Source organism: Rana temporaria, chromosome 6 (genome assembly GCF_905171775.1).
Source record: "Rana temporaria chromosome 6, aRanTem1.1, whole genome shotgun sequence".
Taxonomy (NCBI): Eukaryota; Metazoa; Chordata; class Amphibia; order Anura; family Ranidae; genus Rana; species Rana temporaria.
Window position 1 is genome coordinate 113,632,701 of NC_053494.1, and position 25,931 is coordinate 113,658,631.

The 25,931-nt window shown below is 45.3% G+C and overlaps 1 protein-coding gene across 1 annotated transcript in view; it reads left to right on the plus strand.

The window, feature by feature from the left end:
- LOC120943719 (aldehyde oxidase-like) overlaps nucleotides 1-25,931 on the plus strand; it is a 188,219-nt gene that overhangs the window by 151,100 nt on the left and 11,188 nt on the right. The window contains exon 24 of the mRNA XM_040357194.1: nucleotides 24,939-25,053. Within this exon, the coding sequence (XP_040213128.1) occupies nucleotides 24,939-25,053 (115 nt within the window). The remainder of the gene's footprint in view (nucleotides 1-24,938; nucleotides 25,054-25,931) is intronic.

The window sequence follows — 25,931 nt, forward strand, 5'->3', positions numbered from 1 at the left end:
GATACGACGGCGTATCAGGAGATACGCCGTCGTATCTCTTTCTGAATCCGGCCCATTATCTCCATAAAAGTCCTATTCTATATTGAGTAAGCAATTGCTTGCTCAATTTCTTTTCTTTTTCTTTTAAGAAATTAAGTTGATTGAAATAATGTATTATAATTATGTCATCTATGAGAATAGAATGAACCTATAAAGAAATATAAAGTTAAAGGGGTTATAAAGGTTTGTTTTTTATTTTCTAAATAGTTTACTTTAAGCTAGTACATTGTTGGTTCACTTACCTTTTCTTTTAATTTCCCTTTTAAATGTTTTTATTCTTTGTTTTCTTTGTCTGAATTTCTCACTTCCTGTTTCTCCTCAGTAAGGTGTTCAGTAAGCTGTTCTAAATGACTTTCCACCACTCGGATGATGGTGGAAAGCTTACTGAGGACAAACAGGAAGTGAGAAATTCAAACAAAGAAAAACAACATTTAGAAGGGAAATCAAAGGAAAAGGTAAGTGAACCAACAATGCACTAGCTTAAAGGAACCAATTTAGAAAATAAAAGACAAACCTTTACAACCCTTTTAATGTGTTGTAGAATAGCTGGGGAAATAAATTAGGCTAAACCAGGGCCAAGTTCCTTCTCTTGACTTGGCTTTATCTGGTGCGACCGTCACAAATCCCAACCATTCATTGATTGGGATGATCCCAGCCGATTGGAAAGCTATGCGGGAATATTGTGCTAAATTATGAAAACCTTAAAGGAGTTCTCTGAGCTAAAACTTTTAACCCCCGCTGTGCCCGGGCTGTAAAACTATACAAAATAAACCTTCACTTACCTGCCTACGATCCCCCGTTGTTCCGATATCGCCGTCCCATTCTCCGGTCCCGGTCTCTTCCACTTCCTGGGGGTCGGTGACTCACAGTGCGCTCAGCCTATCAGCGGCCGCAGAAATGTCCCGTCGCGGCCGCTGATAGGCTGAGCGCACTGTGAGTCACCGACCCCCAGGAAGTGGAAGAGACCGGGACCGGAGAACGGGACAGCGATATCGGAACAACGGGGGATCGTAGGCAGGTAAGTGAAAGTTTATTTTGTATAGTTTTACAGCCCGGGCACAGCGGGGGTTAAAAGTTTTAGCTTAGAGAACTCCTTTAATTTCGAAAATGTACCATTGTTGCACTTTAATGTACATTTTATTTTTCTTTAATTCCTATAATAAACATTTATTTCGAACATAGCATCCAGAAATTCTTTGAACGCATGCAATATGTAGGTAGGATTTGTGTGGATGCATCTTGAACGTGGGCGGGGACACATGGGCAGAGACACAGGGGGCCCCATGATCTCCTTTTGCCCGGGGGCCCCATGAGCTGTCAGTCCGCCCCTGGTAGCGAGGTAGATATTATAGTCTCTCAGGGAGAAATTTTTGAACAGTCCAAACCTGGAGGTAAATAGTGTTTGATCCAAGGTCTCCATAAGGATTCAAAATTAGAAACTTTATCTAGTAGTATAGCTTCAGTTTTCGCATTTATCATAGATTGTGTGACTCTTTGTTTGACTAATGCAGAGAGAGTTCGATCTCCACGCTTTTGCTACAGTTTGTTTAGCTGCAGTGGTTATAAAAATAGGTCATATGAATTGCTGGTATGTTATGATCTGTGGTTTTCTGTTCAGAAGTGCTACCGAGGGATCGGGTTTAAGGGTTATATTGAACATAGTATGTACATGTGAACCCAGAATAGTACTGCCACGAAAACCGTGAGAGGGATATTGGGGGGAAAATTTGGATATTCTGGATGGTATCAGATACCATCTAGTTAGCACCTTCTAATTAGTTTTGAGAGCCACTATATTTGGTGTGGCTGATTTAGTGGTTTGCCAAATTTGAGACCAATCTAGTTAATTTGGTTGAAGATGAAGATCAGTTTCCCATTTGGTTGTGAATGTTGGAGGAGAAGCGGTTACATGAGAGAGTAATTGTTTATATATGGCAGAAATAAGTCCATGTCTATGGGGGTCAGATTTGCAAGCATTTTCAAAGACCTGAAGTCAGGAGTTTGTGTGTCAGTGGGTTTGTTGTGTTCCAATTTTTTTTAATTTGGAGATATAGAAAGGTTTCTGTGGATGGGAGGGAATATGTTTTGCATAAGTCTGGAAATGGTATGATATTTTGAGAAATGATAAACTCTAATTAATCAATCCAGCCTCGGACCATATTGCTGGTCAATGACCGGGCCACTTTTTGCGATTCGGCACTGCGTCGCTTTAACTGACAATTGCGCAGTCGTGCGACGTGGCTCCCAAACAAAATTGGCGTCCTTTTTTTTCCACAAATAGAGCTTTTCTTTGGTGGTATTTGATCACCTCTGCGGTTTTTATTTTTTTGCGCTATAAACAAAAATAGAGCGACAATTTTGAAAAAAAAATAATATTTTTTACTTTTTGCTGTAATAAATATCCCCAAAAATATTAAAAAAAAAAAAACTTTCCTCAGTTTAGGCCGATGCGTATTCTTCTACATATTTGTCGTAAAAAAAAGGTCAAGAAGTGTTTTTCGCAATCGCAATAAGTGTTTATTGATTGGTTTGGGCAAAAGTTATAGCGTCTACAAAATAGGGCATAGTTTTATGGCATTTTTATTAATATTTTTTTTTTACTAGTAATGGCGGCGATCAGCGATTCTTATCGGTACTGCGACCTAATGGCGGACACATCGGACACTTTTGACAAATTTTTGGGACCATTGGCATTTTTATAGCGATCAGTGCTATAAAAATGCATTGATTACTATAAAAATGACACTGGCAGGGAATGGGTTAACACTAGGGGGCGAGGAAGGGGTTAATTATGTTCCCTGTGTGTTTTCTAACTGAAGGGGGGTGGGACTGACTTGGAGAAATGACTGATCGCTGTTCGTACACTGAGGCATTTCTCCCTCTGACAGGACCGGGAGCTGTGTGTTTACACACACGGCTCCCAGTTCTTGCTCTGTAACGAGCGATCACGGATGCCCAGCGGTGATCGTGCCCGCCGGGCACACAAGTCGGGACCAGGGGCGAGCGCCCATATTGGCTGATTCGTGAGATGACGTAATATTACGTGATCTCGCGTAGCCGAGCCGACCTGCCGCCGTAAAACTGCGGCGGCTGGTCGGCAGGCTGGTAAAACCTACATATGATCACGCTGAAAAAGAATTTGGGAGGGACTAGGCTGGGTAGAAGGAAGAGTTACGTAAGAATGAGAGGAGGGGATTATGTTTGGATATGAGTCCAAATCCTGCTTTCAATCTCTCCCAAATGGAAAGGCTGTGTTTGGTAATAGGATTTGTGATTTTCTTCTGCTGTGTAGGAGTTAACCATTTGCAATAGAAAGGGGGTCACAGTCGATTGACTCCAATGATAACCATTATGGAATTTCCTTTGTAGCATGATATTTAGGTAATTGTGTTAGTTGTGCTGCATAATAATATTTGGTATATTCTGGCACACTAAGACCGCCTCTAATACGGGGGGAATATAAGGTTAATTTGGGTAAATGAGGTTTGAGTGAGCCCCAAATGAATTGATTGTTTTTTCGTTGTAAAATATGTAGAAAATGTGAAGGGATTGTTAAGATAGATATTTTGATCACTGTTATTCTACCCATCCATGCCAACGGTAGAGAAGACCAATTAGCTAGGAGTTTAGTAAGTTGTGTAAGCATAGGTGGGTAGTTGACTATGTAGAGGTCAGATGGGTTTGCTGTAAAATGTATGCCTAGATAAGAAATATGTGAGGTCGACTAGACAAATGGGAGAGAATAATGAAGTTGAATTTGGAGAGTAGGTGGTAAAGAAATGTTTAGGGCTGTGGATTTGTGGAAGTTTATTAATAGGCCTGATAATTGTCTGAATTTGGAAAGAATGTCCATGAGAGGCGGTGCTGATAACAGGGGCGAAGTAAGAAATATCAGGACATCATCTACAAATAGGCATAATTTGTGGTGATCCCCAAGTTCCAATCCTTTGATGTTTTGGTTAGATTGAATGAGTTGTGCTAGGGGTTCAATGGCTGGGGCAAAGAGGAGAGGGGATAATGTGCATCCCTGCCAGGTACCTCTCTCGATATTAAAGGGGTCGGAACGGTATCCTGAATAAGAAATATAAGCTTTTGGGTTTCGATATAAGGTATGAATCCACGCAAGAAATTCACTCCAAATGTCCAACTCTGGAGAACGGTATAAAGATAAGGCCAAGATAGCGAGTCAAAAGCTTTTTGTATATTTAACAAGAGGAAACAGGTAGGGATACAACAAGAGGGGGCTGTATGTGCCAGAAGTGTAGCTCGGCGAATATTGTTTGTCACCAGTTTGTCTGAAAGCGATAAAACCAGTTTGAGTACCTATTATGGGATTAAGTCGGGTTGCAAGAATTTTGGTCAATATCTTTATATCTAGGTTAAGAATGGAAATCGGTCTGTAATTTGACCATGAGGTACATCACTATTTGGTTTAGGTATCATGGAGATGGAAGCTGCGAGAGATTCAGTACGAAAGGATTGTCCATTAAGCAGAGAGTTGAAGGCCTCAACCATTAGTGGTGATAAAATTGTGGAAAACCGTTTATAGTAGGCAGATGAAAAGCCATCTACACCAGGGCGTTTACAGGGTTTCAATGTTTTTATTGCGGTTTGAATTTCTGTTAGTGTGATAGGTTTGTCTATATTTTCCTGATGTGTTAGGGAGAGAGAAGGAAGATTAATAGAGGATAACAGTGTAGTCAAATGAGATTGATCAAATGTATGTACTTTTGTATAGCGTGATATGTTTTCTACGAAAATTTGTTCAAAATGTTGTCATCTTTAGTTAGTCATCTTTTGTTAGTTTTAATCTAATAGGTTTCGGAGTATGATCAAGTTTTCGGAGTGCTAAGGCTAAAAATGTGTCTAGCTTGTTTGCCTTCATATGAAAGGAATGTTTGGATTTGCCAAGAATATTTTCTGCTGATTCTGTCAATAAAAGATCTAGTTCTAAACGTGCTTAGTCATAGTTTAATTTGTTTGTTGGAGAGGGTGTCGTTTGGAAATCCTCAGAAGCTTTATAGAAAGCCTCTTTTAATTGTTTATGGAGTTGTCGTTTTATCTTACTGTGGTGAGAGGCTTGGCTAATGCAGACCCCTCTAATATATGGTTTGAGGGCTTCCCAGCAGGTTAGAGGGTCTGTATCAGTAATACTGTTAATCATAAGATTATCTTGTAGGGTTGTTTCTTTTTGTAATTGATATATGGGTTTTGTCAATAAACTATTGTTTATGTACCAAGCATTGAGGTTGGATCTGAGAACCAAGACAACCTTTTCATATTTTTTTTCTATGGCATCCTGATTGGTGAGTGAATTTGACACTGTCACATTCTAGTATACATTCTCAGCTGAAATCCAGGCCAAAAATGTCAATGTATAAAACAGGGACGTGCAGTGAGGTCAGTGACTGGTGAGGCAATGGCTAATATCAGAGCCAGATACACACAGGTTACATACACCGTGAATGTAAGAGCGAGAGCAATATTTCTAGATCTCCTCTGTAACTCTAAACATGTATCCTGTAAAAAACATGTCTAAACAAGTGTGCAAAATTTTAAAGCATGACATGTTAGGTATCTATTTACTCGGCATAACATTTTCTTTCACATTATACAAAAAAATCAGGCCAACTTTAAGCCCTGTACACACGATCGGATATCTGATGGAATCTAATCCGATGGATTTTTTCGTTGTATATCCGATGAAGCTGACTTTCATCAGTCTTGCCTACACACCATCAGTCAAAAATCCGACCATGTCCAACGCGGTGACGTAAAACACTACGACGTGCTGAGAAAAAAAGTTCAATGCTTCCGAGCATGCGTCAACTTGATTCTGAGCATGCGTGTATTTTTGACCGATGGACTTCCACACAGACGATCGTTTTTTTCTATCGGTTTTTTATCCATAGGAAAATTTTAAAACATGATCTATTTTTTTTCACCGATGGAAAACAAAATCGATGGGGCCCACACACGATCGGTTTGTCCGATGAAAACGGTCCATCGGTCTGTTTTCATGAGACAAACTGATCGTGTGTACAGGGTGTGACGGTATTGGTATGATATCCCCGTCAACGTTCCCTTCTTCCCATAACGAAAATCACCCCAATATTCCACGAGGAGGAATATCCCTGGGGTCGCCCAGAAAGCCACACATGAGACAAGCTTACTGCTGGAACAACACAGTTTAATGGTCTTCTTCTCAGCTTTTTATACAATCCAAGACATTCAAGCAACAATGAAATCTCCACCCCCCCTAATCACACACTAAGGCTAATTACTAAAACATTCCAGACAGGTCGGCACCGACCGACAATTATCATGTCTAATCAAACCACCTTCACACACTAAGTTTCCTAGGCAGACATTTCGTCCCTGCATGCAGCTTGACACCTATTAACACCTCTGAGTATCAAAAGGTTTTTAGACAGCGTTATCACACAATTAAAGGCCTTTCAAAAGCTAAATGTAAAAATATTGGTACTACAGCGCTAATTAAATATCAAATTATAGAGCATTAACAAAATTACCAAATAATAAACGCAGCAAAAAAGTGTTGTAAGTCAAACAAAAATAGTACAATGTATATATATGTTAATTTGCGCTGAATATTAACTTAGAAAATGCAAATCGTGCTAATAAGTGATTTAAAAGAAACTATCAAGTGTCAAATTAATAGGCAAAAAACGATACAAATAAAGTCCAATTGCATAAATATACACCAGTGGTTTTCAATGAAACAACACCCAGATCAGTGTGATGATTAAAGGAAGGTGTGATGTGATCTCAAACAACGTGCTCCTGCTTCACAAGTAGAGACGCCTCTTCCACATTAACCACAGCTCATGGAAAACAAAAGAGAGATACTCTCATAGCGCAGCTGAGTGCAAAAACAATACAAAGAGGATAGATGGTCTCTAACAATGGCACACTCACGAATCCACCGATTAAAAGCCGCATATAGCAACAATACACCGATCCTTCATTAAGCCGCTCAGCTCATATGATGTTTCCTCTCCTCATTCGAATCCTAGATCGAATCCTAGATCCGTCCCGCTCGTAACTCCTCCCCCACGCGTTACGTCAATAGTCACTTGACTTAGTCATGGGTCACTCCCTGTCCGCTCTCTGCTGATGTTATTTATAGTCAGCATAGGAATCAGGCAGAGACGGGATTGGTAGTGAGGGAGTATTAGACATCTTACATCATTGCAAGCATAAACGAAGGATCATACACTGTTCATTAACATAGTGCATGTAGGCAATTTAATACAAAGAATAATAACTTTCAAAAGCTAGCCTTATTTAACATATGAACAGTGTTCACAGAGAGAGATGAATCACACATGAACACCTGTTACCTCTAACCCACAGCATTAAATTAGCAGGGAGCATTAAACTGAGACATATAGGCAATTGCATCACAATGGCCCCCCTTTTTCTCCCTGCTCCGGCAAACCGGGTTGGACCTTCCCTGGTCCAGTAGGGTTGACGGGTTCAGAGCTTTTAGTCCGAGGTTAACTCAGTTTGGCGTAACTGACCTCCCTTGGCAACTGCTCCCAACTCAGGTATGTCACCGGGTCGTCAGATCACACGCCTGTCAGTCCCCAAGTCTGTGTGTGATCTGCAGAGTCACCAGAAGTCAGTGTGAAGACAGCGAATGGGTCTGTGCGCCGCCGTCTAGGTGTCCCGCTATGGGAGGGGCAGGTTATGGCTCTGAAGTGACAATCACAGGAGATTCATAAAAAGAAAAAGTTATATTTGTTGAAATGCTGTAGCACTGGTGCTCAGAGTCCGGGGGGGGGGGATCAGTGCCCCATAGGGTCAGCCACCCTCTGCTCCCTCCGCAGCCGCCGGTTCTCCTCTTTGAGCTTCTCCAGCTCCATCTCCAGTTCATGGAGCCTGGGGGGGTCAGCCTGCTGTGACCTCAGGTGGTTGTTTTCCTCCTCCATGCGGCTTATGCACTCCTCCAGCTCCATGTACTCACGGATCAGCTCCTGCTTGCTCATGTCCTGCAGGCTCTCCACGTGGTCCTTCATCATCAGGAACTGGGTGGTGGTGTAAGGGGCCACCGGTGGGCCCTTGGCGAACATCTCGGCCCGCATCTGGGACGCCCGCTGCGACTCCCTCTCCTCCAGTCGCTTCTTCTCCTCCCAGGTCAGCTTGTTATACGGCTTCCAGGACCTCTTCTTCTTGAAGGGTGGCCGGCGGTGCCTCTTTCTGCCCAGCTCCCTCCAGGGCCCCTCCGGCTCAGGGCTGGTGCCCATGACCAGCTGACAATGGTGTTCCCTGTTGTCCGTAATAACAGATTGTACCATGAGGGCTTCGTGAGGGGTGCCCAATGGTTCTTCCCGACCCAGCTCCTGGGGATCCCAAGCCGAGTCTACACAATGGGCTGCTGCTGGTGGGCGGTACCCAGGTTGAGACCAATTTGACCTGGTATTGTCATTCATGGGGCAATTCTGCTTGAAGTGACCCAGCTGTTTGCACCGGAAGCAGCGTTGTTCGTTGCCCTCCTGGCGTGGATAGCGAGGGCTAGATGTCACCGGTCTGTTAGGAGGTTGGTATCTAGCGGTTGGTGGGTGTGAGGGCACCGTTTGTGGTGGAGGTTGTTCCTGTGGTGTGACCTGGTTCGTCTTGCGAGTATCCGCATATTCATCCGCCAACTTAGCGGCCTCTGGTAGAGTCATGGGCCTGCGATCTCTCACCCAGTCTTTGACGTCCGTCTGGATGTGATTGTAAAATTGCTCCAGGAGCATTAGTTGCAAAATGTCCTCTGCGGTGGTGGCCTGGCTGCTGTTAGCCCAGTTAGAGGCCGACCGGGACAACTGGCATGCCCATTCCGCATAAGAGTCTTTCGTGGTTTTGCGTGAGTCCCTGAACTTCTGTCGGTGGGACTCTGGGGTTACTACATAACGAGCCAGGAGCGCTTCTTTAACCCGGGCGTAGCTATGGATATCCTGATCTGGCACGGTCCGGAAAGCATCAGAAGCTTTGCCTGACAGTTTGCCTGACAATATTGCAACCCACTCTCCTCTAGCTATTCGGTGCAGGTTACATTGTCTCTCAAAATCTGCCAGGTAGTTATCAATCTCACAGTCCTTTTCATCAAAAGTTTTAAAAGCGCTAAACGGAATCTTCCTTGCGTCTGCTGTGCTGTACTCACTGTTCGGAGAATGTGCAGCTGCTTGTTGGACTGCTGCCAGTTTTAACTGTAGCTCTGCGTCTCTTATTTGTTTAGCCTCCTTCGCTAACAGGTCCATCACTTTCAGCACCATATCCGGCGTTGGGTTCGGCCCGAACCATGCTAGCTTCTCTCTCATTAGCTTGTTGGCTGGTGATTCCTCTTCCTGAATCACTGGTGTCTCCATCTCTTGTACTGCTGGCGTTGCTGCAATCCCGTTCTCCTGGTCCATCTCCATTAATTCTGCTATGATGACCCGCTTGGTTTTGTTGCTAGCAATCCTTTCACAAACTTCCAGTAGTTCTTCCAGTGTCTGCTTGGAATCCGGATGTAAAGGGGAATAGAAGGGAAAATCCCACTGCTGCCAACCAATTGTGACGGTATTGGTATGATATCCCCGTCAACGTTCCCTTCTTCCCATAACGAAAATCACCCCAATATTCCACGAGGAGGAATATCCCTGGGGTCGCCCAGAAAGCCACACATGAGACAAGCTTACTGCTGGAACAACACAGTTTAATGGTTTTCTTCTCAGCTTTTTATACAGTCCAAGACATTCAAACAACAATGAAATCTCCACCCCCCCTAATCACACACTAAGGCTAATTAACTAAAACATTCCTGACAGGTCGGCACCGACCGACAATTATCATGTCTAATCAAACCACCTTCACACACTAAGTTTCCTAGGCAGACATTTCGTCTCTGCATGCAGCTTGACACCTATTAACACCTCTGAGTATCAAAAGGTTTTTAGACAGCGTTATCACACAATTAAAGGCCTTTCAAAAGCTAGCCTTATTTAACATATGAACAGTGTTCACAGAGAGAGATGAATCACACATGAACACCTGTTACCTCTAACCCACAGCATTAAATTAGCAGGGAGCATTAAACTGAGACATATAGGCAATTGCATCACACAGGGCTTTAGTGATTTGCTTTTTTTTATTATTCATGAAACTGTTTCTTTCCAAAAAAAAATTGTTTGAAAAATTGCTGCGCAAATACCATGAGTACCATTGCTAGCAAAAAAATTATAATTTTTACATGTAGGAGAGAAGTGTCACAATTGGCCTGGGTGACAATTGGGTAATTACCATAAGTAAGTTTTATACAAATAATTATTATATATTGTTTTTAAGGTAATTTACTATATTGTGAGCTCATCCTCTCACTCTACTGCAAACAGAGTGTGCCAGCTTGTATTTAAACTGGTTGCGCTGTATGTAGCTTCTGACAGGCAACGCAAGGAGCCTCGTATCTCTGGAACCATAGGTGGCAATTTTGACTAGTGGTGGGGTAGGACTTCAGCTACCCATCCCCCAAGGTTGCCGAGCTACGACCCTCGAAGCTCGATCGTTTTTTTTTTTATGTTTATGGCACCTCACCTGCCTCCCCTGACTGCACATCCCTGGTATGCAAACTAATTTGCTAAGAAATGACTGCCAAGCACCTCTTGACACACAGTGATATCTCAAACATTTTAACATTTATTATAAAGGATCCTTTAAAAAAAAAAAAATAACAAACATGCTATACTTACCAGCTCTGTGCAACAAAGCAGCCCCAATCCTCTTTTTCTGGGGGCCCCCCGCCAATGCACTTGGCTCCTCCTGCTTTCCAAGTACACCCCCAATCTAGGGGTACACTAGCATGGGTTAGATCCTGAGCCGTACTGTGTGTCTATTGACCCACACAGTGCGACTCGGCTTCTCTTTCTGATCTCTTATCAATTGCTCCTGCTGCTCTCAATGGGCCAGATCCACAAAAGGGTTACGACGGCGTATCTGCTGATACGCCGTCGTATCCCTGTTTCTATCTATGCGGCTGATTCATAGAATCAGTTACGCATAGATATTCCTAAGATCCGAGGATGCAGTACCGCGGCCGCCGCTGGGGGCATTTCTCGTCGTAAACCAGCGTCGGGTATGCAAATTAGCACTTACGGAGATCCACAAAGGTTTTTCCTTTCGTGAAGTCGCCGTAAGTGTTAGTTTGCCGTCGCAAAGATAGGGCTGCTTTTACAAAGTGTAAAGTTAGTACCCCATATAAAAGTATACCCGTCTTTCCCGCGTCGCTGTCAAATTTTTTTTTTCCCGCCGCATCTCTTTTTTACCCCTTTGCGATTCACAAAACTCGGCGCAACGTAACGTAACGCAAAGCACGTCGGGAAAATAGCGTCGGGAGCATGCGCAGTACGTCCGGCGCGAGAGCGCGCCTAATTTAAATGGGACTCGCCCCATTAGATTGGGCCCGCCTTGCGCCAGACGGATTTAGGTTACACCTCTGCAAATTTGTAGGTAAGTGCTTTGTGGATCGGGCACTTAGGTAGAAATTTTGCGGCGGTGTAACTTAAATCGGAATATTTAAGTTGCGCCCGCTGGTTGTGGATCTGGCCCAATGTGTCCAGTGAGGAGGGAGAAAGAAAGCAGTGCTGCTGCTCTCAGGCACAGCGCTGGTTTGAGATCTGACTCACTCTAAAGTGATAAAGAAGGATACATTTTAGCACACAGTATATAGGCAAAAGACACATTCCTGCCATGGTCTTGATTACAGGGACCACAACAATCTAATATGCAGAAAATGATTGGCTGCACCACTCAAGTGCTTTGTGTCCTCTATTTTCCTTTATTTTGGCTTTTCAAAATGAAAACTGCAGTAGTAAGGAGGTCAGATAAAAAGTTTAAGGGACAAAGGGACTCAAAACTGTTGCAGTCCTTCCAGATGACGGATAGTTGGAAGCTATGGGCATCTGCTGCTGTTTCTATTGTATACTGCTCTGCAGGCACTTATTAATAGGATAGTCTACTAAATCAATGTTTGTTAAGGAACCTGAGCATACCAGCCATATACTTCACCACCAAGTTTGATTGTGGGCGAAATGTGATATTGATTTACACAGTGACGTGGGAGGGCACCTGTGTGCAAATTGGCATTTGACAGGTAAATATAGGCTACTTACCATGTCTGATATCCAGCAAATCTATTGTTTTTTCTAGTTTGAGAAAAGTTCATATTTGCTGAATGTATTCTTTTTTTAAAGCATTGCAAAAAACAAGCATCTTATTGTACATCCCATGCTTGTGCTTTTAGTTCTGCATCAAAACATGTGAACATTGTCTTTTTCACCACAATCTCACAAAAATTTGCTGATTATTTCCTACTTTCCAAGCCAATTTAAATGAAATATGTCTGGATTCACCTTCTCTTTATAACTGCCTCCCTAAGTTTTTATCAAATTGTAGCACACCTCCTAAAATGGCATCCCCCACCTTGCAAGCCAGGCACACCGAATCTTCACAGATTTCCAGAGTCAGAAAACAGTCCAGGATTTTGTTTTGTTATTTTATTCAGGGATTAGAACTTGGATGGGGATAAGGGTATTATGGGATTCCCACTTGACTTTAACCACTTCAATACCAGGCACTTATACACCTTCCTGCCCAAGCCAATTTTTAGCTTTCAGCACTGTCGCAATTTGCTTTTTCAATATGTTTATTAAAAGGTATTTCCATTTTCCATATAATAAAAAAGGTACAAATAAAGGTGTACAAACAACTTATATGGACATAAGCAGTAGAAAATACACAATACTAGGATCGAAAACCTGATAACAGTCAAGCGAAATGTTTCATCAACAATCGGTAATATTCTAGATGACAGTTTTTTTGTTTACAATACAAATCCTATCAAGTGTGTCTCCATGAAGGAGCCTTGTTTTCAGATCCAACTAACTAAGTGCCTTTAATTTCAATGTTTGTTATTTTAATCTAAAATCAAGGTACCTTAAATAAAATCTAGTAAATAACGTGTGTGGTGAAAAACATCACGTGTACAAATGAATAATGAAGAATATATTTTCAGAGGCTGACATTTACCCTTATCATATCAGATTCAATCCAATTTAGGGATCAGGTTCAGTTGAACCTTGGCATCCCAGTCTTACTATTATAAATCAACCAAATCAAATTATATATGAAATGAATAAAAAATTAACAAAAATAAGAGCAAAAAGAGAGTATAGAAGAGAAGAAGAGAAGAAGAAATAGAGAAAGAAAAGAGAAACAAAGAGAAGAAAAAAAAGGGGGGGGATATCTCTGTGTTGTCTAATATAACAACTAAAAAAGAAAAGAAAACTGACTAGACTGGAAGAGACCTACAGTAGGATCATCAGATAGATATCTGACCCATGGATCCCAGATTACCTTGAATAATTCCAGCTTATCATGTAGAATAGCAGTCATATGTTCATTGAGCATGATCCAGGAGAGCTGGCAATATAGCCAATTTCCACGATTTAGCTATAATAATTCTCGCTGAGATAAAAATAAATTTTATGAGGCATTTTTGAGGTTTAGAAGTAGAGCTATCTAATCCAATAGCGCCTCACTCTGGAACATTCCCACCATATGTGATACATCGTTCCTTCTTATCCACATCCGCAAAAGCAGAGGAGATGTATTAGGTATAAAAGTTGCTAGTCTAGAGGGAACCATGTACCATCTCAAAAGTATTTTGTAGTTTGCCTCGATTATAGAAGTGTTCATAAGTGAACGCGATGCTCCTCGTGCCATTTTATGCCACCCATCAAGCTCAATACTCTCCTGGATGTCCACTTCCCATTTTTCCATATAACCTAGTTTAATGGAAGAATCACTCAAAATAGAAAAAATCTCTGAAATATGACCTTGAATCTTGTCGAATTTTCGACATAAATATTCAATTTTAGACATCGACGTTAAACTAGATTCACATGGTATATTAGCAAAATAACATTTTATTTGATTGTAATTATATTCTTCTGAAACTGTTATTTGATAATGTTCCTCTAGGAATTTATATGGTAACATTCCATTAGTATCACAGACATCTGCTATACGTAATAGACCTTTATTCTTCAACTATTCAAAATTACCGGGGGTGAGTCCTGGGGTGAAATTTTTATTTCCAAAAATAGGTGCCATCGGGGAATGAAGAGATCTAAATTTGTATGTCCTGGATAACCTGTCCCAGATATCGAAGGATAGCGGTTTGTTTACCCTAGGCCGCTTGTTTAGATATAAGAGATAATTTTAGACTGAAAAGCGTCTAGGTCTGAGCGAACTAATGCTACCTATAGTGTACGGAAATAGTATAAGATTTTTGGGAGAATATTCATCTTTACAGAATACAACCTGCCAAACCATCAGGGCTCAAGTTCTGCGGGAACGCGTGGGAACGGAGTCCCTGCACTTTTTTCACAGCAGGAACGCAGTTCCCTTTGCAGGACTAGAGCAGCCGAGAGCAGCCGAGCCAATCCTTCACTAAGTCCTTCACTAAGCGGCGATGCCCAGCTCGAGTCACTGTCAGGGGCAAGCGAACCTTAGTAATCCTTTATGTTACTGGCCGCTTCCTGTATATGGATTCATAGGGTAGTGTGCGGGTATTCCATCACTTCCTCGATGCCGCAATGTCTCCTGGGAGCTTTTGTCATTGTTCCCAGGAGACATTGCGGAGGTCTGCCGCGAGTTATCGCAGGATTTAGAAAGAACTTGCTTAAAGTTCTTTCTCCTGGGAACAATGACAAAAGCTCCCAGGAGACATTGCGGCATCGAGGAAGTGAATACCCGCACACTACCCGATGAATCCATATACAGGAAGCGGCCAGTAACATAAAGGATTACTAAGGTACAGTGGATCGAAAAAAAAAAACATGCGGTTTAGTAATTATGCATATGAGTGTATCATTTTTTTTTTTTTGGTGGGGGAGTGGATCTTGGGTGGGAGTTCCCACACTTTTTTCCCCAGGACTTGACCCCTGCAAACCATAATGGTGGATGGAGTAACCATTTGTCTAGGTCAGCTGTTTTTTTAAAAGAGCAGGGTAGTTCTGGGAGTTTAACGTGCGCAAAGACAGTGTGATATTGATCCCCAAATATGGGAGGGAATCAGAGTTACAATTAAAAGAATATGATTGCTTTAGAGAGGAGATCGTGGTATCATCTAATGAAATGCTCAAGGCTTGTGACTTTTCCTGATTAACATTAAGACCCAAAACAGTGGAAAATAATGCAAGGATAGCATTTAAATTGGGGAGAGTAGTGATGGGGGAAGAGATCAGTATTAAGATGTCATCTGCAAAAAGGACACATTTATGCTTACTGGTACCACATTTAAATACTCAGAATGTCTAAAAAAGAACGAATTTTGATTGCTAAAGGTTCTAGGGCTAAAACAAAAAGAAGTGGTGACAGAGGACATCCTTGTCGCGTCCCTCTATGGATGAAAATGGGGTTGGAGGAGTAACCTTTTATCATCAAGGATGCCGAAGGGGAATCATACAGTACTCGAAGTATAGTCAAAAATTGTGATTTAAAGCCTAGTCTATGTAAAATATAGAAGAGATAATTCCAAGATAGGGAATCAAATGCCTTGTGCATATCTAAGGACAAAAGCATACTCTTCTGTATTCCTCCCACATCCCAATTAGAATGGATTGCTGATATGACATCAATAACTCTTCTAATTTGATCAGCAGTCTGACGTCCCGGAAAAAACCCCGCCTGGTCTGGGTGTATATATTGAGCTAGAAAAGAATTTAGTCTAGAAGCCCAAATTTTAGTCATAATCTTTAAATCTGTGTTAATTAATGAAATAGGGCGGTAGTTAGCGCAGAGTCCTAGGTCTTTACCCGCTTTAGGGATGACATGTATATAAGCTTTGTTTTCTTGAGTTGGGAGGAATGTACCTTGTCTAATAGCATTAAAAAATTTACACAGATGGGGGGTCAAGGTGTCTTTGAATTTACGATAATAATGTCCAGAGAACCCATCGGGGCCCGGGGCTTTAGAGCAGTGGTCATCAACCCTGTCCTGCAGGGCCCACTAACAGGCCAGGTTTGCAAGATAACTGAAATAAATTACAGCTGATATCATTTGCTCCTCAGTGATTGCAGTATTCTAGACTGCATCTCCCCAAGGTAATACATAAAACCTGGCCTGTTAGTGGGCCCTGCAGGACAGGGTTGATGACCACTGCTTTAGAGGGATTTAAATTTGTTATTGCTAGTCTTATTTCTTCTTCAGAAAATTCCCTATCCATGAGTTCCGAGTGTTCTCGCGTCAATTTGGGTAAAGTTACATTCTCAAGAAAATGATCCATCACTTTTTGGTCAAAATTTGAATGACAATTGCGCGGTCATGCTACACTGTACCCAAACACATTTTTTATCATTTTGTTCCCACAAATAGAGCTTTCATTTGGTGGTATTTGATCATCTCTGTGATTTTAATTTTTCCGCGCAACAAATAAAAAAAGACAAAATATTTTGAAAAAAAAATAAGTTTTTCTTTGTTTCTGTTATTTTTTTTGTAAATAAGTACCATTTCTTCTTCAATGATAGGCACTGATATGGCTGCACTGACAGGGCACTGATAAGGTGGCACCGATGAGGTGGTACCAATGAGGTGGCACCAATAAGGTGGCACTAATGAGGTGGCATTGATAGGCACTGATAGGCGGCACTGATGGGCACTGATAGGTGGCACTGGTATGCAGCACTGATGGACACTGATAGGTGGCACTGGTATGCAGCACTGATGGACACTCATAGGTGGCACTGATAGGCACTCATAGGCAGCACTGATGAGCACTTATAGGCGGCACTGATGGATACTTATGGGTGGTACTGATAGGTGGAAGCGAGTGAGGAAAAGCCGATGATTAGAGACCGCTGATCACGAGTTAAAGAGCCTTTACCGAGAACGGTGTAACGGTGTGTCAGACTGACACACCGCACCACCGATCACCGCGATGCGCGCCCCCACGGGTGCACGGCGGCTGTTATCCTGCTGGACATCATATGACGTCCAGTCAGGATAACTGAACCACCGCCTGGCCGTCATTTTGCTATACTTCAGGCGGTAAGTGGTTAAACAACTTCAGGGACATCCTCTCTTATATAGAGTGTATATACACTCCTCACTTTCTCCAGCACACTTGCTTGCATAAAAAGTCAGCTGGGACACTTTTAGTGAATCTGACCAGACACTCAGCCAGATCAAAGCAAAATCCCTTTGCAGGCAGGGATCCTGGGCCCCTTGGTTGTGTAGCAAAGTCCAGTGTCCAGCTAACATTCCTCATGTGGCACCACTCTTCATGAAACCGCCAGCCCCCCTCGCTGCAGCTGCCCCTTTCACTTGCCCTCCTGGCTACTTCTCCATAGTCCTCTTTTTTTTTAACAAAAGAGTTTTTTATTGATATAAAATAAACAGAGCAAACATACAGTTGCCAGACATTCGCCATACATAATTCAGCATGTTATACAGCAGTAAAGAATGAAGATACAATAGATTACCACGCAAGGTGACTGATCATGCGTATTTGTGAGAGAATTTCCCCCACACAGTGAGGTCAACAGATAAGCACATACCAAATGCAATGTTAGAAGCTGTAGTCTGCATAGCCCTCGTCTCCCACGAGCCCCCCCTCGCAGAAATAATCTTCCCCCTCGGGGGTCACATCAATTGTGGAAGCAAGATCCCCCCTAAAGGCACAGGGATAAGCCCCTGCCAGCCTACTGCACAGTGTGTTAGCAGACGAGTGGAAAGGAGGGGAGGCGGGGGGGGGGATGGGCCTCACTATACCAAAGCCCCTCAGTCATTCGTGATCCGCATAGGCAGTCCAGCAGGATCCCACTCGGCCCCAAGTACCGTTCACCAGCACTCCCAGAGAAAGTAACCTGGTTTTCAGTATATACTGCCTCCCTAGTCAAGGTCCAAATGTTCCGCTTTTACCCAAGCCGCCCACACCTTATCGAACTTCCCAGGGCAGTTGCGACCCATGTATGTTAGTTTGTACAGAGGAAGAGCAGCATTAATCAGCATCTTCCACTGTCGTATCGTGGGAGGAGAAGCCTCCCTCCACTTCAACAGAATTGCTTTCCTGGCGTAAAAGGCTGCAAAAAAAATAAAAAGTTTTTTAGCCGCAGTCGCAGGCAGTGTGTCCACTATTCCCAGAAGCAACGGCAAAGGGTCACAGGGTACGCTGATCTTACATACCGTTTTGATTACATTAGCCACCCCCTGCCAGTAAGTTTGCAAGACGGGACAGGACCAGACCACATGGAAGAATGAGCCTTCCTCCACGCCGCATCTGGTGCAGATAGGACTCCTCTCCGGATAAATTTTTGCTAAGCGCTGGGGGGAGAAGTAGGCCCTATGCAGAAATTTGAGTTGAATAAACCTATCTCTAGCCGACACCACCAGGGTGAGGTATTGTTGTATGCCTTCCTCCCAGTCGTCGTCAGCCAGCCCCGGAATATCCGTCTGCCACACCGAGAACAACTGGGAAACCTTAGACGTGTCCAGACCCACCAACAGCGAGTACAGAGCAGACAAGGGCTTAGTCTCATCCGCCGCACTCAGCATTCGTTCTACCCTCGTAGTTTCAAGTGTAATGAGCCCAGGGAATTGTGCCCTGAACGCATGACGCAGTTGGAGAAACCTAAAAAACATCCGATTCGTCAGTCCTTTCCTTTGTTTTAACTCATCAAAGGTGAGTAGTCTGCCCGCCGTGACTATGTCCGCAAGCGTCTTAACCTCGAAACGGGCCCATAGGGCCGGGTCAGGTATGGAGTGGAAGTGGGAAAGACGCGGGTTTCCCCATAACGGAGTACGCGGGGACCAGCAGCTGGGGCTCTGAACTTTGGATCGAACAACTTCCCACACCCTCAGGGTAGTTTTCATCGAGGACGTAACAGCCGGGCTAGATCTTGGCCCCCGATGGATAAGGTTGCGGAGTTCGGAGTAGGATCCCAGGAGTGCGGCCTCCAGAGTAGCCGCCGGGTTGGCCGGCTCCTCCGAAAGCCACCACCGGAGTGTGACAAGAACCGCAGCCCAGTAATACTTCTGGAAGCAGGGGAGAGCCAGCCCGCCAAGAGTAACCGGCAGCTGCAGGGTAGATCTAGCGATTCTAGGGGCGCCCCCACACCAGATGAAAGAAGTGATCAGACCCTCTAGTTTCCTGAAAAATGTATTAGGAATCGGGACTGGAGTTTGTCTAAAAATATACAAAAATTTCGGCAAAACAGTCATTTTGACCAGGTTGACCCTCCCAACCGGAGTGAGGGGAAGTGTCCTCCAAGCAGCACACCTCTGGGTTAGGAGGGACAAAACCGGAGTTAGATTCAGGGGGATAAACTGGCTCAGGTCCCTATGGACCTCCACTCCCAGATATCTGAACTGTGATACCCATCGCAGTGGAGTGTCCGTCGGGACCGAGGCCTCCGAAGGTTTTAGCGCGAAAACGACCGATTTCCCCCAATTGATGCGGATGCCGGAGAATCTGCCAAACGTATCTATAAGTGCCAGGGCCGCCCCCAGAGAACCAGACGAATTCCGCAGATATAGCAGGGTATCATCCGCGTACAGGGATAGTTTTTCTTCGACCGGGCCTATGGGGATACCCCTCACCTCCGACGAGGAGCGGAGAAGGATCGCCATGGGTTCAATAGCTAGGGCGAAAAGGGCTGGGGAAAGAGGACAGCCCTGTCTTGTGCCCCTGTAGAGGCGGAAGGGCTGGAAAAGCGCCGATCCCGTATGTACCCTGGCAGTAGGCGCACTATATAGGGCCTGTACCCAAGACACAAACCTGGGACCAAAACCAAACAGACGCAGGACCTCCCATAAGTACGTCCACTCGACCGAGTCGAATGCTTTTTCAGCGTCCAGGGAGGCCACCATGTCGGACTCGGTCAACGCCCCCTGAGCCCCCAGCACCGTGTATAACCTACGGAGGTTAATATCTGTGCCCTTCCCGGGCATGAAACCAGTTTGGTCTTCATGCACCACCGTGTGAATGATAGTGTTGAGGCGCCTAGCCAGGACTTTGGTGAGGATTTTAGCATCCGCATTTAAGAGTGAAATGGGCCTATAAGAGGCACATAGCTCAGGGTCCTTGCCCGGCTTGTGTATCACCACTATGACGGCTTCCGCCATGGAGGGAGGGAGACTGCCTTCCTTAAGAGAAGCTACTATCATGGCGTGGAGTCTAGGGCCAAGAAGTTCCCCGTACTCTTTGTAGAACTCTGGGGGAAGGCCATCCACACCGGGAGTTTTCCCCGACTGTAATTCCCCCAGGGCCTGCTGTACCTCCTCCAGGGATATCCCACTATCAAGGTATGTACGCGCCTCCTCCGTCAGGCTCGGGAAGGTCAACTGTCCCAGAAAGGAATCCAACTCCTCCCCGGACCAGTCAGCCCTGGATGAGTATAGTGTCTCATAGTAGGAGGCAAAACATGCATTTATAGTCATTGGGTCTACTTCCACCACCCCACCATCGTTTTTAATCCTGGCAATAGTGGCCGTAGGCTGCTGCTCCCTGGCCAACCAGGCCAGGAGGCGTCCTGTCTTCTCCCCCTGCTCAAAGATGCGCTGCGTCTGGGCTAGTTGTCTCTTCCCCGCCTTAGCCACCCTGATAAGCATGACCTCCCGGTAGGCCGACTGCATATCCGAATACGTGACCGGGTTCTGCGTGGCCACGTACCGGGACTCCAGATCCCGGGCCTTGGCCTCCGCTTCCTCAAGACAGATCACGGCAGCACCTCGTTCACGGGATATGGCAGACTGATAGCATCCCCTAGTGAATGCCTTGAAGGCATCCCACCTGGTACTCATGGACATGGAGTCCTCATTGAACCCCCAGTACTCGGACACGCGCCTAGAGATCTCCGCTGTGACCCTCTCCTCTGAGATCCAATAGCGAGAAAGCCGCCACAGTCTCTCCGAAGGAGGTGTTTGAGTCTGTAGTCGGAGGAGCACAGGCGCATGGTCCGAGATACCCCTGGGGAGAATCTGTACCTCACAAACCCTCGGGAGTAGTCCCCCACTGACATATATTAAATCAATTCTCGACATGGCCCTGAAGGAGGTGGAGTGGCATGTATATACTCTGTCCTCTGGATATTTCCAGCGCCAGACATCCGTAAGACCGTACAGGGAAGCCCATCGCTGCAGGGGAGAATCAACATTGTTATCAGAGGCCAGCCTATCCAAAGATGGATTGGGGACCATATTGAAATCCCCTGCAATGATAATGTTATCCGTGGGGTAGGCAGCCATGATAGGAACCAGGGATTTTAGGAAGGACACCGTGGCCGGGGGCGGTATATAGATGCCCACAATCACCAGCTCTACCGTGTCCACCACTGCGTGAAGAAGTACAAATTTACCTACAGGGTCTATTTTAACGTCTAGGAGGGTATAGGCAAGGGACTTGTGGATGAGTATGCTAACCCCCCTGGCATAGTTGGAGTACGCAGCATGGTAAGAGTGTCCCACCCACTGTTTCCTCAGGCCCAAAACTTTCCTCCCTGTGAGATGGGTCTCCTGCAGGAGGCATATGTGAGGAGAGTATTTCTTAAGGTAGGCCATAACCAGTGATCTCTTTATCTTATCATTCAGCCCGCGGACATTCCACGAAATTAGCCTAATGGGAACCATGGGGGTCGCACTAATACAGGGCAGTCAGATCGGGTATGGTAGCACCACCGTGGGGAAGGGTACCCCATCGACCACACTGAAACAGCCACCTCAAAAGCATTGGGCACCCGGCCTATGCAATCAGCACCGGCCGAAGGAGGCGTCCAAGGCAACAAACTGCATGCTATAGTCTGGCAATCACATTGGCAACTCACAAGAACATAAAAAAGGGAAAAGAACAAATAAACAAAACAACACAGCCCATCCCCCCCACCCCGCACGTCCGGAGAAAGGACCGGAGTGCATTGGCCCCAAACCAACCCCATCAACCAGTAGGAAAGTCTCCTATGGGGACAACTGACAAGGCGACCCGTCCGAAGGCACCGGGAGAGCAAACACCCGGCTCACCAGTACCAACTAGGGAGGGCCCCACCCCCAGACCTATGTTAATGGACCGGATAATTTGGATCCACCCAAGGTGTTGTAAGACACATAGAGCCCAGCTTAAAAATAAACATAGTGCAAGATTATAACTGAAGAATTTGTTGAAAACAGTTCACCTAGGCAACGCTAGCGGCACATACTTAAACGTTACAACCAGGAGCCATTAAACAGGCCCCGGAAACCTGGAGGCCTAGGGAAGGCCCCGGCCATCTCCCCCAGCCACCTCTTCATACTCTAGAGCACCCGATCCCAGTCCAACGCCCCCCCCACCGCGAACACAGCCCCAACAGTCCCCCAGGTTCAACAGGCACGTGGCCATTAGTTCCAGGAGGGGAATCCTTGTAGATACCAAGCCGGGTCATGGAGGGGAAGGGCAGGCGGGGGGGGGGGGGCAGGGGGCCAAACGAACCAGGGGCATAGAGGCACAATCCTGCCCCGCCACATAGGCGGTAGATGTAAAACTGAGCAACGTTCAGGTGCAGTACAAATATCAAAGGGAGGTGGCAATAGGGGGATAAGGCAAAGAAGCCATACCATTACAGTTACCGCTGCCTGGGTAGGGTATCCAACCAATGCGAGGCATCCTATGGCGACGTGAAATAACGGGTGGATTCTCCGTCGATGACCCGCAGCCGAGCCGGGAACAGCATGCTATATTTCAGGCCTTTGGCGCGAAGTTGGGCCTTGACATGGTCGAATGTTCTGCGGAGCCGCTGAGTGTCAAGGGAGTAATCAGGGAACATCATCAGGCGTGTGTTTTCAAACCGGAGCTCCTCCACCCGTCTAGCCTCCCTCAGCGCCAGATCCCTGTCGCGGAAATTGAGCAGCCGGAAAATGAAGGTGCGCGGGGGGGCCCCCGGCACGGCGCGGCCCGGCGGCATCCTGTGGGCCCTCTCGACGACAAAGTGTGGAGAAAATTGGGCCTGCGGCAGCAGGTTGCGGAGCATGGTTTCGGTAAACGCCGTCGGGTCCCGGCCCTCAGCCCCCTCCGGGAGACCCACCACCCGGAGGTTGTTTCTCCTGCTGCGGTTTTCGCTGTCCTCCGCCCTCGATTCCAGGGCCTTAACTCTCACCTGGAGGGTGTGCAGGGAGGCTCGCTGATCTCGGATGGAGTCCTCCGAGTCCCCCACTCGCCGCTCCGCCTCCCCCAGACGCTCCCGTATACCGTCCAGGTCTCTCCGCAGGAGCCCAAGGTCCAGCTGTAGGGTGTCGATCTTACCCGTGAGGGTGGTTTGGCATCCCTGTATCGCCAGCATGAGAGCCTGGAAGCGATCCTCCTCTGATGCGCTCGCCGGGGATGGCGCCGTTTGAGATGCCATGTGCGCGCGGCCTACCGGCGTGTGTGTCTGCTGCGGCCGGGGACTCGCCTTAGCTGTGGAGCTGCCTCTCCGTCCGGAACCGGATTTGCCTCTACGCATACCCGGGGGCACCGGCTGCCAGTCAGGGTAAAGATACTCGGTGGATCCTATAAATTAACGGGGGATTAGGTCTCAGAGAGCGGAGCTCCTCTCAAACACGTCCGGCTAGGTCGCCATCTTGGCCACGCCCCCTCTCCATAGTCCTCTTAAACTGATGCTCTCTCTCCACAGTCCTCCCAGACTGATTACTCAGCAGCCAACACAGCTGACTTCTCAGGAGACCACCTGGACGTGCTGTCCTTTCTCCAGCTGTCTTCTGCATCTCTTTTCTCTTCGTGCCTCCAGGAAGGATTCCTCTGTGTATTGTAGTAGATCCCTCCAGCACCCCCCCCCCCCCCCGACTAGGGGGCACCCTCAAGAGCCATGACAGCCTCCTCAGCACTCGATCTCCATCTTACACCTGACTCATGCCTATTTATGAAGGGTCCTGCCAGCCCTTTTGTTGGGACTTGGCTAGGGCCCTCAAAAAAAAATATGCCAAGCAGCTCCTCCTAGCTTCTGCCCTCTACATCTGGAAGCTTCTCTATGCTTCCAGAAGGCAAGGGGAGGCACCAGAAAAGCTGCTGATTCATCCAGTCCATTAACCTACACTAAGGCCCCTTGCACACTGGGGCGTTTTTCATGCGGTACAGCGCTAAAAATAGCGCTGCTATACCGCATGAAAAATCATGCCCTGTAGTGTTCAATGTGAAAGCCCGAAGGCTTTCACATTGAAGCGGTGCGCTAGCAGGAGCGCACCAAAAGTCCTGCTAGCCGCATCTTTACCGCGGTATAGGAGCGGTGTGTTCACCGCTCCTATACCGCGCCTTCCCATTGAAATCAATGGGAAAGCGCGGTAATACCTCGGTAATACCGCCCGCTAGCGCCCGAATATCGCAGTAAATATGACGGTATAGCCGCGCTACAAATAGCGCGGCTATACCGTCACCGCGGCTGCATGCCTCAGTGTGAAAGCAGCCTAACAGCTGAACCTATTTACATCTAGCACACTAGATAGGGCTATAAAATTAAGACAGTCAACAAATACATTAAATAAACACATATAACAATCTATGCTCAGTTTTGTAGCTAGTGCTGAGCAATAAGACAATTTTTGGACCCCAGTTTTGCACAGCAATGGTGATTATCTTTAAATATCTTCCATAGAAGAGCAGATTTTATGATAAACGATAATAAAAAAGTATACAGCAGTGTGCACATTTGTCATTGTAGATTTATAAAACTCACCCAGTACTGAGAAAAATGAATTGTGAACTTTATTTTACTGTTTACACCCTGTATGTGTTTGCCATACAAGAGGCACTATAGATCCTATAAAGATGATGCAATTCAAAATTTTGTTGGTCCCTCTGTTATTTTCTTATCTTGTGACTGAATCTTTCTTCACAGGACCCCTGACCAAGTTTCTGATTGGGAACTGAAGACAGGTACACAAAGTCCAGATTTTATATTTGGAGCAGCATGCTCTGAAGTGGAGTTAGATTGCCGTACAGGAAACCACAAGGTAAAAAATCTTTGCAGCATTTGGACCTTGTTCACACCTTTTTTGGGGGGCCAAGTCACATGTTTTGGCCTCAGTAAACTTGAATGGGAGTGCATGAAAACATGTGTTTTACCTATTTTCTTGCCTGGTCACTGGCATTCTATTGGTTAAAAATAAAAAATAAACTGCTCAAGCCTGAAAGGAATATAAAAATCATCAAAAGCCACTATACAAAGCAAAGCAAAGATGCTTAGCTGAGGTGTGAATGAGGCCTTAATGGTGCTTGGGGCTTTTATTTGTCTTTCACTGAAGTATGAGTACTAGGTATGATTTGCCAAAACTTGATTTTTGGCACATAAAGAATGATTATGTCTGCATGGAAACTTCTTTTTTTACACCACTTACATTCCCCCCAACATGGTACTGGTGTATATCTCTACAAAAGTTGCACTAACCAGAGGTTTTTAACTAATTATAATTTACATACTGTGTGTGTGTGTGTGTGTGTATATATACAGTTATGTTCAAAATTATTCAACCCCCCCAATGCTGTAAAGGGTTTTAGGGAATTTAGTGTACATTTGTAATTGTATTCAGAATGAAATCCTACAAGGACTTCTTAAAGAAACATATGCAACTAAAATGACATCAATTGGTTTTGTAATACAGTAGTAAATGTTTATTTTGTGAATTCTTCATTTACACAATTATTCAACTCCTTAAAGACTACCACTCTGAAGAACAGAGGTTCATTGAAGTGTTTTTAATCAGGTATTGAAAACACCTGTGGATGTCAGGGAGCAGCAATAAAGCCTAATAAGCACCAATCAGGCAGCTTTAAAATGACTGTGATACTCAGCTCCTTCTAGACATTTACTGGTGTGGTTACAAACATGGTG